The sequence below is a fragment of the Mustela erminea genome, chromosome 1 (genome assembly GCF_009829155.1).
Source record: "Mustela erminea isolate mMusErm1 chromosome 1, mMusErm1.Pri, whole genome shotgun sequence".
In the NCBI taxonomy this organism is placed as follows: Eukaryota; Metazoa; Chordata; class Mammalia; order Carnivora; family Mustelidae; genus Mustela; species Mustela erminea.
The window spans coordinates 84,365,354-84,386,615 of record NC_045614.1 but is presented as its reverse complement, the minus strand read 5'-3'; the positions used below and the strand labels follow the sequence as shown (position 1 = coordinate 84,386,615).

Sequence of the window (21,262 nt, the reverse complement as noted above, 5' to 3'; positions counted from 1 at the left end):
CATCCAATATATCATTTCATTCTTGTTAAAAATCCAGCAGTATGGATCTTAACCCATTTTTAGAAATAAATAAATAAATAAATAGTATTTTAGTTAACTTAATTTGTCCCAAATAACATAATAAGAAAATGAACACAGTGCTTTCTGATTCCTCAAGCCAAATTATTGGTCATGATATCTGCTGCCTTTTGGTGAAATAGCTGGTCAATTTTAAGAGGGCGTTCCATATTTTTGTGGAGAACAAATTCAGAGAAGAACATAAAAATTATTTTATCTGGACTAGAGTAGTGCAAAAATGATTATGCATTGAGAATAAGCTCTCATGACAGTAACTGATCCCATATTGTCAAAATGATCACAAGCTTTTTTTTCCTTTCTCAAAGAAATTCCACAGAATAGTCTGTGAAGATTTTGTACCACAAAGTTGACTCCCATCTATTAAGACATAATTGGTTTCCATTGAAATATAAGGTCAGCTGACAAAAATGGCAAAAATGGTAGAGTTAATGTAGAAAAATTCCTACTTACATTTTTACGTGTACTTAAAGATTTTATTTATTAATTTGACAGAAAGAAATTACAAGTAGACGGAGAGGCAGCCAGAGAGAGAGAGAGAGGGAAGCAGGCTCTCTGCTGAGCAGAAAGCCCGATGCGGGACTCGATCCCAGGACTCTGAGATCATGACCTGAGCCGAAGGCAGCGGCTTAACCCACTGAGCCACCCAGGCGCCCCACGTGTACTTCTTTTAAAATCACTCTCTCTTGTTTGTTGGTTCATTCAACTAATCTTTATTGAAGGCCTAAGAATGTGTCAGGTTGTGGCCTAAACAATAAATACATTTTGAAAACCAATGGAGTATATCAATGTTTAGGATTTGTGTAAATTCAAAGAGGCTAATTTATTTTTAAGTCATTTAAGTACTAAGATTTATAGACAACTTAACCATTTATAAAACATGTTTACATATGGGGTCTTATTTAAGCCTTTCTAATACAAAGAGACAGACGAGAGTGGTATTTTCTCTATTTTTCCAAAGTCAAAGCTAACCTAGGTCTTTTGACTCTGTCTCCAGTGCTCTTTCCACCTCTAAGTGATGCCTCTTATTCTATATAATCATTATAAACCTGCTATCACTGATTCTAGTTCATAAGCTTCAAAACAGATTATACTTTGGGAAAAGGGAAGAGAACTAAAATATATTGAATCCCTAATATGACCCAGGTGTTTTATGTCCATTATCCAATTTAAATACCGTTCCCTGGTGGGGTTAGGTTGGTGTGATGATCCCTGATTAAAGGTGAAGTGGTGGAGGTTAGTGAATAGTGAAATACCCATGGGCTTTTCATTGCTTCATATTCACTCAGTTTGCTATGTCAATAGGCAGACTATAAAACTGGGGGAAATGTAGGGCTTATCTTTTATTTTTATTTATTTTTAAAAAGATTTTATTTATTTATTTGAGAGAGAAGGAGAGCACAAGCAGGGGAGAGGCAGAGGGAGAAGGAGAAGCAGGCTAAGCAGAGAGCCTGGCTCCTGGCTCGATCCCAGGACCAGGATCATGACCTGAGCCAAAGGCAGACACCTAACACACTGAGCCACCCAGGCGCCCCGGGCTTGTCTTTTAAAACTTTGGCTCATTTCTTGACTCAGCCTCTTATGTTTTTTCTCCTTAACAGAAAGGTTGGATGGGGAGGTGGGGGGTAAAGGGCTAGGGCAATTGGGTGATGGGCATTAAGGAGGGCACTTGATCTGATGAGCACTCGGTGTTACATGCAACTGATGAATCACTAAATTCTATCCCTGAAACTAGTAATATACTAAATGTTAACTAAATTGAATTTAAATAAATTTTTTTTTTTTTTTAAAGTACAGAGTAGTGGCTGACAGTTTATTTTCAGTTTGGCCTGTTCATTATCAATGTCAGAACGAGGCTCTGTGTGTGTGTTTTTAAAAGGAGAATTTAAGGGGCGCCTGGGTGGCTCAGTGGTTAAAGCCTCTGCCTTCAGCTCAGGTCATGATCCCAGGGCCCTGGGATTGAGCCTTGCATTGGGCTCTCTGCTCAGCAGGGAGCCTGCCTCCTCCTCTCTCTCTCTCTCTCTCTGTCTGCCTCTCTGCCTACTTGTGAAATGTCTGTCAAATAAATAAAAATCTAAAAAAAAAAAAAAATTAAAAAATAAATAAATAAACGAAGAATTTACCATTCCTGCTCACTTATCAACTTTGCAAAGTTAACGGCCATTCTATTATTTTGTGATTCTAAATTAAAATTGACATTGATTTCTAAACTTGCTTCAAAAACTCATCTTTAATCATGAAATACTTTTCCATGGGTTTCCTTAGGACCATGTCAGTTTTATAGTCTGCCTATTTACATAGCTTGGTTTTAAGAGGGCATATAGTTATCTTTCCAAAACTATGTCATTTGATATGCTTGTAAGCAAAAATAATGTACTGTGTTTAAATATATATATTTAATCTGCAATCTGGGGTTTTTTTCCATAATCTTGGTATTATTTTTACATTCGGTAACTAGCAACAATTCTAGGAATGAAATATGAAGGTATCGTCCATGACATTAGAACATAATAGGTACAAATTCAATGACTTCTAGGTAATTAACATTGTTTGTAATACATAATTCAGCTGGATTTTTTATTAAAAAAAATTCTACTCACAGCTGAAAGATTTAATTCATTGCCTTTTGCTCTTGGTCCCAATTTCCTCCACAGATTATGATTTTCATGATTAACATTTTCACATCTTCATTTCTACTATGTCGAACATCAAAAGTGATTTAAATGCATATTGCCACATGACCATTCTAAATACTCGTATGTGATATTGGGACTAAGCCCAAACAAGGATAACAAATTATTCATATTTTTTCTCTGTGATTAACATTATTTCAATGGAGATTGACTATTTTACTTTCCCCATGATAATATTGTTTTATAGGGCCAATTAAAATCAATACTGACTTTGGTAAACTTGAGCACGTGGCTTCACATTGGATCTATAGATATTTAATACATATTCACTGTGCCAACAAAATGAACTAATATATAATGTTGTAGGGAAGAAGAATCACCAAACAGCTGTCAAGCCATAACTTATTCAAGCAATTCAGTTGTCCAGTCAATACATGAATACATTTCTTAATCTGATGCCTGGGGATTCATTTGCCTTATACACTTTTATTTCATGTCCTGGTAATTGTGTTTTTCTACCAATTTCTTCATTGTTGTTTAAAAGAAAGTGACAAAGCACTGATAAATGTGCTCTTCACAATGGTATTAGTCTATCTAATTATAATTAAACCTGTTATTGCTCTAAGTTGGATGGTTTGCTGATGCACCCCATCAGCTTCCCCTTCCCCAAAACCTTCCCCCGCCCCGTGGAAGAGTAACTTGTTAGCAAATACCAGTAATAGAATTTTGAAAAATGGGGATAGTAAGAGACCACAGAAGTCTTTCTCTTCTTTTAGAAATAAGGATACTGAGACCTAGAGTAAATAAGAAACTTTGATCAAAGTCCTAAATCTAGGTTGGGAGAAATCCACAAGACTGGAAAATCAGGGAGGGTAGAGACCAGTGCCCACGTGCTGGGGCTCAACACGAGTTCCGGTTTGCATGTCAATGCTTCATAAATACTTGCTAAATGAATGAATAAGCAGATTCTTTCTAAAGTGCCAAGGTTGGCAAGATGTTGGTGGTGTTTTTATAGCTGGGGTCACTGTGACTTAAATAGCCATGCTGTGGTCACCCAAGGTATGGAAGTATGTAGACCCTACAGTCATTCCGAACACCAGTTGCTTAAGGGAAAATATAAATGCATTTTGTAGCAAGACACCACATCATGATAACTCTCCTTAGATATACAAATTTCAAAACTGGCTATATTCAAAGCATCCTGGGTATATTTACATCTTACATCGGTACCTGGCCGCATTTTTGAGCACCAATTTAGATTTCTAAGAAAATGTATAAGAAACAAGATTGCCAAGTTTAGCAGTATAGGTGGACAACAATAGATCCAACTTGAATCCTTTAGCACCACGGGTTGTACAGTCCCTGACCGTCTGTAAGTGCAGATTTTAGTCCTTTTTTCCTTTGGCCAAATAGGCTCATCTTCAAGGTTTGAATTTAATGTTATTTCAGAGATAATACTCAGATGTAATTCAATAATTTTAAAATGCCCCATTTTTATCTGTTACATATTTATGAATATTTCAAGTATTCATGGTTAATTTGGCATGTTTCCTTTTCCTGTGAAATTCAATAAAACAGAATTTTATTGAAGTCTGCTACAATTCAGAGGCTTTCCTTCCAGAAATGCTGGGCACAATAAAAAATAAAAATTTGTAAGTTAAAAAATGAACTGAATGGGGGAAAGGACAATTTGTTCGATACGGTTCCTAAGATATTCTTTCCTTGGTGGTTTCTCTGTGGGTCCATAGTTGGTTGTTGATTCCCTGTTGAGATGGAGCAAAGCAGCCATTAAGAAAATAATAATAAAATTTCAAGCCCAGGCAGGAGGACAAAGCCAAGAAACTCCCAAGTCGTAGCCATGAATCTCATGCCAGTGTCCTCTGTGAACGTAGGTCATATTACTTCCGCGGCGAACCTTGGTTTGTCTGAGGATGGAATGGATTTTCTTTCACGTATCTCACACGGATGCCGAGTGAATTAATGGCTGTGTCTAAAATAAATTCGAGGGATGTCTGGGTGGCTCAGTGGGTTAAAGCCTCTGCCTTCAGCTCAGGTCATGATCTCAGGGACCTGGGATCAGCCCCGCATTGGGCTTTCTGCTCAGCGGGGAGCCTGCTTCCTCCTCTCTCTGTCTCTGCCTGCCTCTCTGCCTAGTTGTGATCTTTCTCCGTCAAATAAATAAATAAAATCTTTCCAAAAAATGAAATAAAATAAAATATCTGAAGCTGCAATCATCTTTGTTAGCTCTTACATTGATGCTCACCTTCCTGCTAGGTTAAATGGATTCAAATGAACCCAAAGACTTTAAAGATTCAAATACATTGTCCGATATGATCTAATCAGCAAACTCAAGGAAGCAAGCTAGTTCCCAGATGGAGGAATCCAGCCTCGGACTGAGAGGCGGCAGCATTTTAGGGCAAATAGCAGGGGTGCTGGGTGAGGTGTGGGCGCGGGTGGCAAAGTGGTAGTGGGTTTCTCTCCTTGCAGTGGCGCAAGCCGAGACCTCATAGTTTTTATTTGTTTGCTTTCGTTTTTGATGGGAAAATTGGCCTTTTGCGCTGTCACAGAGTGACAGAGTCTGGTTGTGTTTCACATTTTCATTTGGTAGGTTTCACCGTCCTCGAAGTCCCCTACCTCTCTGTGCCCCACCCTGTTCAGAGGCGAGGGAGGGACGGCACCTCCTCCCTCCTCACCCTCTCTCTTGTAAGAGGTGTTGGAGCTAAATGAAAGAACCTGAGTACTAGCAAGCTGATAATGAAGTTATTGTTGTGTTAGAATCAAAATTACTAATACACATTTTCATGGTCTTCTACAGCGCACCCCCCCCCAATTGGAGCCATTATTATTTCTCCTGAGTAGTTGAGGCAACTGTGACAAAAATGTCAACTGCTTTGTCTAAAGTCATTTATCGAATGCTATAAGGAACTGTCTGGAGCCCATCTATCACCGACCATTCCCAACTCTGCTCTCCTAGTTCTTATGCCCCAGACCACCATTCTCAACCAGGAGCAGTTGTGCCTGCCAGGGGACATTTGACAATGTCAGAAGATATTTTCGGTTGTCACTGCTGGGGGTCGGCAATATGAGATGGCAGTAAACATTCTACTGTGTACAGGAAGCTCCCCCACCAAACAAAGAAATACCAGGCCCCATATCTTAGGGCTGCGGAGATGAAGGTGTCTTTTTCTTTTGCAGTGTCATGTCAGAGAAGGGAAGCCTTTAAGTGAAATGAAGTTTCCAGTCCCAGCTTGCTTTTCTTTGGAAGTGACATGTCTCTTTTTTTCACTGTTTCAAGGGAAAGGGGACTTAATTGGAGCAAACCTATCAATTAAGGACCAAGTGATCAAGACCAATGCAGATGTGAAGGCTTTAACCTACTGTGATCTTCAATGTATCATCCTCAAAGGACTCTTTGAAGTGCTAGACCTTTACCCAGAATATGCTCACAAATTCATGGAAGACATTCAACATGATCTCACATACAACCTTCGAGAAGGTCATGAGAGTGATGTAAGTCTTACTTCTAATTAATGCTGAGATCTAAACCATGGGACCTGGAGATTGTTTATAACAATAAAAGCCCATGTCATGACTTCCCTTGTGAAAGTCTCTGAATGGATAAGGTATGATTATTCAGCCACTAGTTGAACAACCAAATAATTAGCTAGAAGTCAAGGGTGGAATTTATCAACATTCTAGAAAAGTATTGTTTATAGATGACCTCCCTTAATTCAGTTTCTTTCTTGTTTACCTTCATGTGCTTATAACAAGAGTCAATTTCAGTGTCGTATAATATTTAGCTGCAGTCGTGTGTTTTCTCCAGAATTGAAAGATTTCGACATAGAATATATGGCTTAGAGTTTGCTGTGTTTGTAACTATTTACTATTCTGCTTGCTTGTTAGGGAGTTTGCTTAAAAATAATCTTTTTCTTAACCAGTACCCAAAACAGTCTATCTTAAAATGACTGAATATGCATAAAGAGATTCAAGCCAAAGATTGTCACGCTGAAAGTATAATGAGCATTTTATGAAATTATAAATTTGCTGCATGTTTCAGTTTATACAAACAGCTTTCCTAACAAAATAGGTGCCACTCTGCATCCTGGGATTAAGCTGATCGCGAATATGACTTCATTACATGTGTCAGAGACACAAATGATTTAATAGGCATGATTGTTGAAAGGCAAGCCAAAGCATGAATAGTGTTCTGTAACAACAAAAGCCTTGATCGCTGCCTTGAATTTTGTTCCAGATATTTGAAATATTCGATTTGTTTTTTCCCCTGAGACTTCAAGGAACTACTGTTTTGACAAACCTATATTATGTAGGCATTTTGTTAGTCATTAATATTCCTCACTTAGGAAGGGAAAGAATGTAAGTTGTATAGCACTTCATCTTCATTGAGGATATCAAATGACAGTCAACACATAGATGGTATCCCATTCTGAAGTTCAAGATTAACGAGTTTCGAATGTGTGCTCTCTATGGATGATAGCAAACAGAAAAGGAGGTATCAGTATTTGTTGGGAATCTCTTTGTGCTAAGCACTCTTCCTAGATAAACATCTCATTTAGTGCTTAAAGTGATTTTGTAAGGTATCGATCAATCTGTATGGAAGAGAAAACAAAGTGAGAATGGCTAAGTAACTTGTGTGTAGTCACACAGACTTTTAGGTGACTGGGACAGAGTCTAAACACAGATAGCTGTCACTATTAGTTATGTTGTCTCTGCTGAAGATACTTTTCATATCTTCTGATTCAACAGATGGACTTATTTTTTTAAGATTTATTTATTTATTTATTTATTTCAGACAGAGAGAACACGGAGGGGGTGGTGCAGAGGGAGAGGGAGAGGGAGCATCTCAAGCAGACTCCTCATTGAGCACACAGTAGGGCTCGATCCCACCACCCTGAGATCATAACTTGAATCAAAATCAAGAATCAGATGCTTAACCAACTGAGCCACCCATGTGCCCCTTGACACATGGACTTTTAAAACTACAGTTGTCTTTTGTACTCTCTAAGACAACCTAATGGGACAACTATTTCTAAAGTGTGGAAGTGTGTGAGAGGGTGGAAGGAACCAGAGAGGAAAAGAAGAAATCCAGGACTAGAGAAAGAGCCAACATGCCTTGGCCTAGTAAAGTGGAAGATATGGATCTCAAGCCCTGTCTTCTTTTTATTTGATTCCTTTTTAAGGATCTGTATCTCTGATCAAATCTTTTATCCCCTTTTATCTATTTACCGGAACATGAATTGGAGTGATTTTTAGACTCCCATACTTGAATTGCCTGTGAGATTATTTTCATTATCTGTTCTTTCTGTTGCGTTGTTTTGTCTTCTTGTGGCCATTTGGTTCCTTCTTTTTAGCAGATGTCATACTTTTGTTTAAATGTAGATATGTCTTATGGAAATTATTCTATTATTTTCCTCCACTCAGGTAAGGCTTTCTCTTGACAGACAGATCGAGTTCCGACCAACCAGTTTCATCATGCCCAGAGTTCCTCTTAGGTTTAGTTAGGCTGCTCTGTTCAGCTTTGCCCATCATCTGGAACTACAGCCTCCACCCTTGACGTGCTTTTTCTGGAATCTCAGCTGAAAGCCTGAGACGTTTACCAGGGCCTCTCCTGTTTGGTGGGGCTGGAACTTCCCTCCATCTCCTCAGCACCCATTGTGGCTGAAATCTCTGCTTCTCCCAGGTGCTCTCATCTTCCAAGTGTCTTGGAGTGCTGCCCTGTGCATGTGCTCTTCTTAGCAGCTGGCTCATGTGCCCAAGTCCACACGGATGCAGTTACCTGCTCCCTAGGCTTCTACTCTTCAAATCCCAGGGGTTTCAGTATCACCTGAACGTCATCTTAGTCTCCTTTGCCAGGAAGATGATTCCTTTCTATTGTGCTCTATTCCCTCTAACAATGAAATAGCGAGTTCTCTCCAGAAGATGCCTGGGTAAATGCAGAGCATGCGTTGGTATGCCCCTCTTCTCTCAGGGACCACGGCCCTTCAAGTCTTCCCTGAGCTGACTGCTCCAGTGCTTTCAAACTGTTATTTTATGCATTTTGTCCAGCTTTATTTTTTACTCGAGGGTTAGTTCAATACAAGGTATTTCATTACAGCTGGAACTAGAAGTATTGCTTCTTTTCAGCTACGTTTTTAAGGGCAAATGGGAACTGGAACTTACCCCTGAAACTTTTATTGTTTTGTTTTTTCCCAGTCATTTATCACTCACAACTTCTCTCTCTCAATCTCTCTGTATCTTTATATTTATATATATATGTATATATTTTTATACACACACACACACGCATATATATATACACATACATATACCTTCAAGATGTTGGGATGGTATGCCTCCCTAAAGGCTTGATAAATTTGGGCCACCCTTCCCCATTATTCCATACCCTGGGGGAAAAGTCTTCTGGTCTTTATAAGCTTACTCCAACTTCATGGCACATTTGTATTCTGATGGTGACCTATGGCTATGAATTCTTGCTTTGCAACTCTGCTGTAAGTTCAATGGGATACCCAGCATCTTTCCTTAATTTCCATGTACACACAAACCAAAATATCTAATCACACGGGACTTTTAGTGGGTTGAAGTCTTTGGTGATCAGTGGGTTGTAGAGGAAGGAACATTTGCATAATGGAAATGCAAACAATATCAATGTAAGATAACTATATATCCTTATTCTTAAAGATCAAGTGGTCATTCTGCTGCATCATTCAGCCCTTTCTTCCTGCTCTCATCACTCTCTTTTTCTTGCTCTCTATCTCCAATTCCCCATTATTTCTGATATGTATTAGTTTAGCCCCCACTCTTTGGCTGCCTTTTGTCTTTCTCATTTTGCCTCTGGATTCACCTGGTACCCCTTGGAACTTACACATTATTAGGTGACGCAGAACATCAGGGTAAAGAGAAGACTGATTGTCAACCCATTGTGAAATAAAGACCAGAAAAGCATTTTAAGAAATAGTCAAAAATTAGGGGTGCCTGGGTGGCTCAGTGGGTTAAAGACTCTGCCTTCAGCTTGGGTCATGCCGGGGTCCTGGGATCGAGCCCCGCTTCGGGCTCTCTGCTCAGCAGGGAGCCTGCTTCCTCCTCTCTCTCTGCCTGCCTCTCTGTCTACTTGTGATCTCTGTCAAATAAATAAAATCTTTAAAAAAAATAGTCAGAGTCCATAGTCTCTCATGATTCACCTCCCCTTCCAATTTACCCCAACTCCCTTCTCCTCTCTAAGACCTCTTTTCCTCCATGATATTTGTTAAGCTCCACAAATAAGTGAAACCATATGATAGTTGACTTTTTCTGCTTGACTTATTTCACTCAGCATAATCTCTTCCAGTCCGGTCCATGTTGCTACAAAAGTTGGGTATTCATCCTTTCTGAGGGGTTTGAAGTGGCGGGGGGGTGGGAGGTTGGGGTACCAGGTGGTGGGTAATATAGAGGGCACAGATTGCGTGGAGCACTGGGTGTGGTGAAAAAATAATGAATACTGTTTTTCTGAAAATAAATAAATTAATTTAATTGGAAAAAAAATAGTCAAAATTTAGAAGGAATATGTATGTAGCCGTGGTAAGATATAACTCCTAGAGCTATGATAAATTATGTAACTTTAGAATGACAGCTCATTTGATTCTTGTCGGAAAATTAACTAAAATATATAATATTCTAGCTTATGGAAAGGCTAGCTAGCATGGTTTGGATCTCATACTAATTATACATCATAGGCACCCTGTGTTTTCTCTATTTGCCTTATTTATTTATAGCTCCTGGATAACTCCAACAATGGCATGGATTAATTTAGCTATTTCTGTCCATGCCGATTATGAGAAATTTGCTTCACTGCTTCTCATGGTAGACCCTATAAAATTGGCTTTAGCACAAACTTGTTTGTTGTTAGTTATGAAATTTAGTGCCTTAATATAAGAATTTTGAATTTGTGATAAATAAAATAATTGAAGAGTATCTAAAATATCTGTTTTCAAAAGTTAATAATGCTAATACACTGAAAATCGGTTATCAATATGGCTACATATAAATACGGATGTGCTTCTCACATGGTAGACACTGACTGAGGGGTGGTATCGTGGTTATGAAGAAACAAACAGCAATGGTTGTTGAAAAAGAATGAGAAATTCTAGGAGTGCCTGGGTGGCTCAGTTGTTCCGCATCTGCCTTCGGCTCAGGTCATGATCACAGGGTTCTGGGATCTGGTCCCGTATCAAGCACCCTACTCAGCGGGAAGACTGCTTCTCCCTCTGCCGCCCCCCTTTCTTGTGTTCCCTCTCTCACTGTGTCTCTCTCTGTCAAATAAGTAAATAAAATATTATTTTTTTAAAGGAAAGATAAATTCTTACTGAGGGGTTATCAATGATGAAACCTATTCAGTTTTAAGTGTTACCTCATTTTCCCTCAATTTCTCATTGTCATGTAATCTGATCAGCTTAAAAAAAATAATAAAGTCTCCCCCTTCAGACTTTCCACCTCTTTAGTAGAGGAAGGGATGTTTACCCAGTTTCTTGAGGGTCAGTGACCTTTAGGAGAAGGACTTTGAATGCCCATCTCCAATATAGCACAAGCGGCTACAGGGATGACCCCCTGGGCAGAGACAAGGGAGCCCTCAAGGACATTCACATTCAGCGGCTTCTTCCCACTTGGACATATTTGATCATACTGTGGTTGTTTAAGGTGCTGACCTATCATAGCTGTTTAAAACTGCCACACTACCTTAACATCCCAGCTCCCCACAATCTACATCTACTCTCTATATAGACCAAGCACCATGCTTAAATAGCGTAGTTATAAAAATTGAACACTGCAAATTCTCAAGTGACCCTCAAGTGAAACAAATGCAAATATAACCATAATTTATTGCAAAAGTTCCAGAGTGATCATATGCAGTAGTTAGAACATATATAAATAAATATAGTGGAATGCAAATTTTCATAGTAATTGAAGAGTCAACTTGCCATCACCAGCCTGTGTGTGTGTGTGTGTGTGTGTGTGTGTGTGTGTGCATGTAGGTGTGGTGGGTGCTGAAAGAATCTGACCATGACACACGAGAAATGGTATCCTGAGTGGTCCTCCTGCCTCTATTCTTATTCCCTTACCACCCTCTCTCCTCAAGGGTCCAGAAGCAACCTATTCAAAACTATAAATTGGATCATGTCATTCCATTGCTCAGAATTTTTCAATGGATCCCCATGGACTGTTAAAATCCAGACTTCTGACCATAACTTTGAAGATCCTATGCATTCCAACACCTGCCTGCCTTTCAGATGCATCCGATGACATCTTGAGTCCAGCTCACACTCTAGCAAAATGGCCCGCTTTCCCTTGCTGCAGGGGTGCTCCTCCCACCTCACCTGACCACCTGCTCTGGAGTTTGCCTCTCCAGTGTATCCTCTGGCACATCACCTTGTTGGTCTTTTTCAGAGCTTTTAGCAAGATCTGAGGTTCTTTTAATATGTATATTTGCTTGTTCATGGCCATTTTTTTCTAGCAGAATGTCTACTTTATGTGGGCTTTGTTTTATTCTAGATTATAGCCTCAGTGCCTAAGTCAGAGCCTAACGTAGAATTAACATTTAATATACATTCAAGGAGTGAATGAATGAATTTCAAAAAGTTTACTTTGGGAACTGGAACTTACGTGAAATTTTGATAAGATGAATAAAGTCCTAAAGACGACAGCCACATAGCCTTGAAATGTAATTTAAAATGAAATTTGGGGCACCTGGGTGGCTCCGTGAGTTAAAGCCTCTGCCTTTGGCTCAGGTCATGACCCCGGGGTCCTGGGATCAAGCCCCGCATTGGGCTCTCTGCTCAGCAGGGAGCCTGCTTCCCCCTCTCTCTGCCTGCCTCTCTGCCTCCTTGTGATCTCTCTCGCTCTGTCAAATAAATAAATAAAATCTTTAAAAAGTAAGATGAAATTTAAGAGGAGCACCTGGCTGGCTCAGTTGGTAGAACAAACGACTCTTGATATCGGGGTTGCGAGTTCAAGCCCCACGTTGGGCGTATGGTGTACTCAAAAAATAAAATAAAATGAAACATTAAGAGAATTCAGAATTACACTCCTAAGACGTAACAAAGCCAAAGAAAGTATCGTAGTTAAGATTTAAAAGAACATGTTGAAAGAATATCTAAGTTGGAAAGGCTGTTTTTCACTTCCCTCAAATTTCACATGAGAGGTTTTCAAGAGCCATAGGAGGAATTTAAGCTGAATAATACCGGGGTGGTGGGGGGGGGGCAACCCTTGCAATATAGCTAATGTAATTCCTCCAGGTAGTCTGGGATAGTAAGTTGTATTAGGATGAAAAAGGACCTGCCTTCAAATCTAAGCACACACATATTTTCTGGAAAATTGGATGAAATGTTATAACACTAATGCCCCCCAGAAAGTAGAGAATCAATACTTTTAACCATGAAATCATGCTGGACTGTTCTTCACCTCACATTTATTGCCTAGGGTAGAAGACTACAAACTTCCTGTGTGAAACAAATTTACATGCGGAGAATTCCAGGGTTTAGCAACGCAGCTGACCTGTGTTTATAAAATACTTCATCAGAGCGTAACACATGGGTCTGCTGCACTTCATGGTTAGCCGTGAGGTATAAGGTCTCTAATGTGTGTGGCAGAATCAGCTCAAGTAAATCTCATGGTCTTTAGCATTAGCTTCAGCGGTCTCTGAATGTGAATTCATATTTCCATCTGGGTCTAGACCCCATGTCTTTCATATACTGAGGTGAATCTTTATTTTATTTGAAGTTTTCAATGGGCAGTCCCTATCTCAAACTCAAATAGCAGTGGAAAAAGCATCTAATTCCCAAGTACTATTGAAATGTGTCCATTGCACCACTTGGCCCTGGACAATTTCTTAAGTAATTAAGCTGTACTATATCCATGAGGTTTGACTCTGCTTCCTCCCATAGATAAAAACAAGCCTGAGTAGATCTTCCAGGTGAAGTCTCTGATTTGCCAACATCCTTGCCGCCTATGTGACTATATTACAATTTAATTCAAGATTGTACTGAAAAGAGAGCTATTTCCAAAGGAGGGACTTGGTTTAAATTTAGTCCGCATTTCAGACTGGAATAAGATTAGGCTACTTGGAAGCAATTTTCTTGAAAATGATTTACCGAATGATAATAATGTAAAAAATCGTATCTGGCGGCCCAGATACTTAGCTCTTCAAGAGTAGCCTGGTTGTAGGTGTGCATCTGCAGCCCAGTTTTGTGTAATAAGAGAGCATAATTAATTCTGTGCCTTTTTGAGGTAATTGTTCCTTGAAAATTGCATGTTGAAGGACTCTCGTGTCATCTGATCATGTCAGCTTTCCCTGCTATCCTGGGAGCAACAGGTGTTTTGTCAGTTGTGTATTTTAGGATACTCTCTCTATAAGAAATGTCTTATTGTCAATTCTTTTACCTACATACAGTTTAATGGTGCTTAAGATGGTGTCAGATATGATAGGAAAAGCTCAGTAAATAACGGCCTAGAAATTCTACTTGTACCCAGTATACTTCCTAGGTTCTGAAACTTTTCTCCTACTGGTCTTTCTGTGTGTGCAGAAGTTGTGGCAAACATATTACCTTGAAGAAAAAAGATTGCATTTTAGGTAGGGTCCCCAGAGGCCAACATGGTGTTCATGTCCATGGCTCTCAGTAAATGAAGATTGCTGTTGAATTTCTGGCACTTAATGAACCTCTCACTGGCTTTGAGTGCAGCAAAAGACCCTCAGTGTCCTCTTTTCTTCTAGCGATTACCCAGCCTTAATGTTTCATTTCCCCCATTACTATCAGTCTGGTCCCCATCTGTTTCCCCCTGAAAGATCTTGGGGTGGAATGGACTCCACTGGACCCATTCCTGTCTAAGAGAATCTTGAGATTCTCTTTCTCCTGCCTCAGAGAGATGAAGGCTCCATAGTCCTAGGAAGAAAAAAGGTTATTTTTAACCTCTTCTCTAACTACAGACTGATTCTTTTTTACATCCTTATTTTAAAACAGAACTAGTATGGGTCATTGGCAAAGGGCCTGAGGATCCTAGTAAGTCTGGGGGCAATAAGGGCATTGACTGTACGCAATAAAAATCCAACTCAAATAGAGCATCAGAGTCAGAGGAGATTTATTGTAAGGATTCCCAGTATCTTAGGGGATTAAATGAAATACACAGACATGCACGGGCACACACCTGGGCCTCAGGAATTCTTATAATTGGGTTAGGTTGGATTTTCTCCACATTTCTTATTTTTCCTTGCTTCTCCATTTCTCTCTCCTTCAGTCATCATGCTGTCTTTCTTTCCTGTCCAAATGGCAAGAAATGGTCACAGATAGCAGCTTCTCAGTTCAAGTGGGGAGTAGATGAAGCTCTATGGTTGATTCTAGATTCCTGTAGGACCGAGTGGTTCAGCTCTAGTCAAGTGCTGCTCAGGCTTCATCAATTATTGTGTGTGGGAGTGTTTGTGTGAGGGGGGTCAAGGAGGGAGGGAGACCACACTGTAAGAGTATGATGGTTTCCATGGCAACCGACCCACTGAAGAGTTGAGATAAGAAAGATCCAGAAAAGTGGTGGGTGGTCAGTGGTAGTTGTCGGACAAATGAAGCAAAACCAGTGATTGTATTAACTGTGGGGAATCACATCATTGTAGGCTGTGCAATCATATTGCAGCATCATTTCCTTAGAAAACAAATCTTATTTAAACACGTATTAAAAAATAAAAACAAATAAAGTAGAGGACACATAAAAAGCTTTAAACCACCCTGAATGGGCTCTTGTTTCATGGCTGAATTCTGTCCCGTGTAGCCATCTGTCAGTCAAATAGCATGAGACATATCCTGCAAAGAGATCGGCCACATTTGAGGATATCTAGGTATTTCAGCTTATGTTTTCAGGTTGAACAGTGAACATTTAGATTTTTGAGCTCCTTGGGGAAAGCAGGGGCTAGCCGAGTTGAGAAAGTCAGAGGATAAAAGGCCACCTGCCATCCCATAAGTGAGACAAAAAGTCTTTCTTTCCCTTCTTTTCTGGTTACTTCCATCCTGCAGGGAGCAGCAGATGTTCATTCAGCCTATAACAAAGTGTCCCATTTGCATACACACACACACACACACACACACACACAGACACACAGACTTGACTTATGCCCATTCCTTCACAATGAAATACTACCTAGGCTGCAACCACCAGGAATCATCCACCTGGCCCCACTGTTACCCGGGGTCCTCCATTCCCCACTCCATTTTTGATGGTTGTTTCAGCCACCAGAGAAGCCCAGAGCCTGCCCTCAAGTTCAGCTGTAGATGCGGGTAACAGAGTCCACCCTCTTGACAAGGCTCTATGAAGTGAAGATGATGTTGATGCTGCTAATGGTATAATAGCTCCTGTGAACCAAGCTGTATGCTAAGCACTTTACAAACATTGCCTTCTGTTAACTCTCACCATACTCTTGGAGTCAAGTTGCTCAATGCATGTCCTAGAAAAGGAGACTAGTTATAGAAGAGAGAGGTAAAAACTGGTCCATTCCTTCTGCAAGGAAGCAAGGGAGGTCAAGAACTGCAACGTCTGGGGCGCCTGGGTGGCTCAGTGGGTTAAGCCGCTCCCTTCGGCTCAGGTCATGATCTCAGGGTCCTGGGATCGAGTCCCACATCGGGGGGTCTCTGCTCAGCAGGGAGCCTGCTTCTTCCTCTCTGCCTCTCTGCCTACTTGTGATCTCTCTCTGTCAAATAAATAAATAAAATCTTTAAAAAAAAAAAAAAAAAGAACTGCAACGTCTGTCCCATGCCAACTGAATCCTAAACCCAATGGAAACTTAGTTTTAAGTACATCCATCAGAACGAAGTTACACATTTTTCCTCTGTCCCTTAATCCTAGAGCAGTGAATACCAGCCCTATTTTAGGTTAATGGAGCATTCATGGGAAACATGTTTCCGTGGGAAAACAAGCTTCACATGTAAGAGAAAATGAACCACAGAACTTTTTGGTAGTTCTTCAAACTGTATACTTTTTATTTGTGCACAGTTCTGCATATATTATACTTTCATGAAAAAGTTTTTTTTTTTCATAGATACAACTTTCGCTTTTATTTTTTTTTATTTTTATTTTTTTTTCATGAAAAAGTTTTAAAAAATAAATCATTGAAGAACTCAACCAAATTATCAGTGGACAACTCCATTGTGTGTATATATATATATATATATATATATATATATATATATATAAGTTCTTTGAGAGCCATAACTATATTTTATTCATCTTTGTAATCATTTTCCTAGTCAAACTGCTAGTACAAAGTATGTGCTTGATGCATGCTGACTGGAATGAAATTCACACACACACACACACACACACAGAGTTTCCATACCCACAGAATAAAATGTTAGGACTGGAAGTGATCTTAAGTACCCCTTATTAAAACTCAGATTTTCCTTTGATTACAAGTGACTTAAAGGGAGGAGCAAAGAAAATTTACTCATTCACGGAACGAAAAATCCAGTCATTGGTTAGGAATAGAACTTAAATGACTGCTATATCTAAATGAGTTAGAATATTCCCTTTGCACAAAGTAGACTTTTTCTTTGGAATGAAGTCTTCCATCAACCATACCAAGTATGTGTTTCAAATAAGATTCAGTCAAAAAATCAAAATGTTTCTCAACAGATGCTATTTTCTCTTGTAAACTGCATATTTAGTAGTGCGACCGCTGACAAGGAAAGGATGTAAATGTTTATTAACTATGAATTAGGAGCAAGGGACTTTGTTTACATCACCTCATCTCATTTAATTCTTAATCCTAGTATCACTCCTGAATCCTTGCTAACAGATGAAGGAACTCGCTGTCCCAGCAGTTCCTGCCTGAGATTACAGAATTAGTGAAAGAATCGAATAGTATAAAATTGAGTCAAATGTTGGTATTCTGAATCCCAGCCTAGTACATTTGTCCACTAAAGCACTGTGCTACAAATCAGAACATAATTCTCCTAAAAGAGTTGGTTTCCTTCAGGCATCCCGACTTACAGCAAAAGCTATACTGAATTTCCAGAATAACGTTCACTTTAATCTTCTTAACCTTAATGCTATTACTCGTCATGTCTCATCAAAAACTCACAGAGCCTAAATGTTTCAGGAAAGACATCTCCTTAACAAGAGGATAAGACAGCAGAACTACTGTAGTTTGGTCATCTGACTTGTCCTTTCTCTTAGTAATTTTACTTTCATTTGCTCAAAAATCCATCCATATATTAACAACCCTGTGGTCACCGACTAGCTCTGGGAAAATGTTTTCAAGTACATGGTTTTCAGTCTTCTATACACGTAATGGTTCTTCAGGCTTCCTTTGTTCCACGTTTGAGAGTAAATCTGTGAAATCACTCCACGATCATTTCAGATGTACAACATAGTATTTCCATTCCTTTCAGACTCAGTTTCATCCTTGTAAGTAGTTGGAGGCCTTCTTATCAATTGAAATAAAATGTTCTCAGCACTTCCTTTATGTACTTATACATACTGTTATGGAGAAGGATTAAGACTATAGGTGAAAGAGGTGCCTGGGAGACTCAGTCAGTTGAGCATCCAACTCTTGATTTCAGCTCAGGTTATGAATGATCTCAGGGTTGTGAGATCGGGCCCCTCATTGGCTCTGTGCTGGGCATGCATCCTCCTTGGGATCCTCTCTCTCCCTCTACCCCTCCCCCTCTACGCCTCTCTTCACTTTTCTCTCTCCTCCCACTCTAACAACAACAACAAAAAGAATACAGGTGAAAGAAGCAATATTTTTTAACATTTCTCAATCAATCTGCGAATACTTTACCTCTGTATGTTAGGATTTTTTGAAAACATAATTTTATTCTGTTTTTTCATTCAAGGACTGGATCTCCTGGGTCTTTTTAGAATAATCCTGAATGTGTTACTACTGTATATATTTCATTGTTTGCACTCTGCTAGTCTAATAATATTTCCCCAGTCATCCTTGAACATGGACAATATCTCTTCCATTAGCCCTTTAATCCCAAACCCAAGCTCAACTGATAAAAACTTAGAGTCAGTGAGTGGTATAATTAAAACTGCTCTAAATGAGCTAAGTTGGTAGAAATTAAATTAAAATTAAAAACAAATCACAAAGTCCCAGGATAAACGTCTCTCATAGTGCTTTTCCCGTGAAGTTCCTCAAAAGGGTATAGACAGCAGAGACGATGACATATGGTAGAGACAGTCTGCTTACACCACAGCACAGACTGTGCTCAGCAGGCAAAGCTGGAGGCCTCCAGTCCATCAGATTGGAGGCACCTTATTTGCTCACCATTTAAACTCAGCAGCCTGGGATGCCAAAGGAGTGGTGGCTTTGACTGAAGGAACAGTAGCCAAGTAGTCAGAAATCAGAAGCAAACAAGATGCCAGGTGGAAGGGGGAAGTGAAGTACCTCAAGATTACGAATTAGCAGGCCAGCACACCATCCTAATGACAAGTCTGCGACGGTGGAGGGATCCGTGGAGATCCGGTTCCGTGAAATGAATTGGGATTTAAAGGATTTGGTTTCCGTGTCATTGAGGAAAATGATTAAGGAAAAATTCTTAGATGAACATCTGCAAGATGCTAAGCTTTTAGTGATGTGGTAATCCCACTTACGTGTTCCACCCGGAAGATTAAGTTCTTTAAAAGCGGAACATATGGTCACCGATCTGTGTCACTGCGTTTTGCCAGGATTCATAAACAGTCCCAGGTCTGACTAGGGCTACTACCAAAGCGTATTTGTATTCCAGGTTGTACAGTTTGTGTTTTTTCTTTTCTTGGCCACACCGCTGTCTCGATGGGACAAAATGTCAGAATTATATATGGGGAAAAGACCAAAGAACCAAAACCGGGTTCTGTCAAAAAACAGCAAAGAATACGCAGGATTAGACTCAATACACATAGAAGTTGTATGACTCAGAACAAGCTGCTTTCCTTCTGTGGGCCTCCAGTTCCTCATCTCTGGCCTAAATGGTCACCAAGAAACCATCGGTTGAGTCAAGCTAAATGCTGCAACAAAGAGCCTCAAGTCTTGGTAACTTAATACAATAAGTAGAATCAACGATCTGTGCAGTAAAGCTCATTTGTATCCTAGCGTATAGGTGGCGGCTTCTCACCTGACTCAGGAATCCAGCCTCCTCTAGTTGGTGGCTGGGACACCCCCCAGACCTCAGAGTCATCTGGAACTCACAGTCCCTCACCGGGCGCTTTGTATCCAGCCAGCCCACCAATTAAGAAAGGGAGGGTCATGGCGGCCTTTGCATTACTCGGGGCCAGACCCAGAAATGGCACAGGTCTCTTCTGTTCACACTACATTGGCCAGAGTGGGTTATGTGGTCCAGTCCCTGTGCACGCAGGCTGGGAAACCTCATCAGGCTGTGTCCATCGGGATGCAGCCGCTCGGGCAACGGCTGACCAGTTAGTGAACAGTTAACCAGTCTGAGCTGTTGGCCCTTCCAGGATGACCTTTCCATTATTATTATTTTTTTTTAATTCCAGCTTAGGAAAACTTTAAAACATTGAGAAAGGTGTGCAACCAAAGTATATTATTTGATTTTGCTTTCCCTCTGTTTTATTTTATTATTGTGTTTTTGTTTTACCTGTCAATGAGAATATGTTCTTCAGGAAATAGAATAGGCACACATGATATCATTTAGTAATTTGAGGAAAACATGAGGAGCGGCAGATCAATGCAGCTTGCTGGACAGATGAGTGTGGCATCGTTTTATTGAAGTCTAGCCTATAGGAATATATATCTGCCAAATACATTAATAAATAGAAGGGTATCCATACCTTAAAATATTTCTTCAGTTTTTCTAAATAATTTACCACAGAATCACTTTAATGGTACTTCTCCAAGTAAAAGTGTCTATTTAAAAATTCTGAATCAATTAACAAAAAAGGGAGAGAGGAGGAGACACTTAAAGTCAATGGTTGAGAGCCAGTGCTGAGTAGAACTTAGACCTCCAGAAGATCTAATGGAAATTAATAGGAAAAATATGACTCCCACTGTGGGACTCCAAATGACTTATTTTGGAAGCATGTATGTTACCTAAAAGTAGTATGCCTTCACAATCCAACTAAGGCCAGAATTGTTTCTTTGAAGAATCCAACATGCCAGTTTCCTGCAGTCCCCAAAGACACAACTTTACAAGCACAGTCCGATCCAGGAGCCTGGGAAACCTGAAGGGCCGGGATTGCTTTCCACAAATGTGTAACTCATTGTGAAGGCATCATCCTTCTAGTAAATTCACTGGTGCCTATTTTGCAATCATGAAAATAATCACCTTAAACATGCAGAGAGGGGTGCCTTGGTGGTTCAGTCAATTAAGCATCTGTCTTCTGCTTGGGTCATGATCCTAGAGTCCTGGGATCAAGCTCCCTGTCGGGCTCCTTCCTCATCAGGGAGACTGCTTCTCCCTCTGCCTGCTACTCCCCCTACTTGTGTGTGCTCTCTCTCTCTCTCTCTCTGTCAAATAAATATATAAAATAAAATATTTAAAAAAAAAAAGTGGAGAGAAAAGTTTGTTCTGACGAGAATTACATGTATA

At 39.9% G+C, this 21,262-nt stretch overlaps 1 protein-coding gene across 1 annotated transcript in view; it reads left to right on the top strand.

Annotated features, from left to right (window-relative positions):
• Positions 1 to 21,262, top strand: part of KCNH8 (potassium voltage-gated channel subfamily H member 8) — a 371,847-nt gene that overhangs the window by 310,707 nt on the left and 39,878 nt on the right. The window contains exon 11 of the mRNA XM_032332057.1: positions 6,004 to 6,218. Coding sequence (XP_032187948.1) covers positions 6,004 to 6,218 — 215 coding nt within the window. The remainder of the gene's footprint in view (positions 1 to 6,003; positions 6,219 to 21,262) is intronic.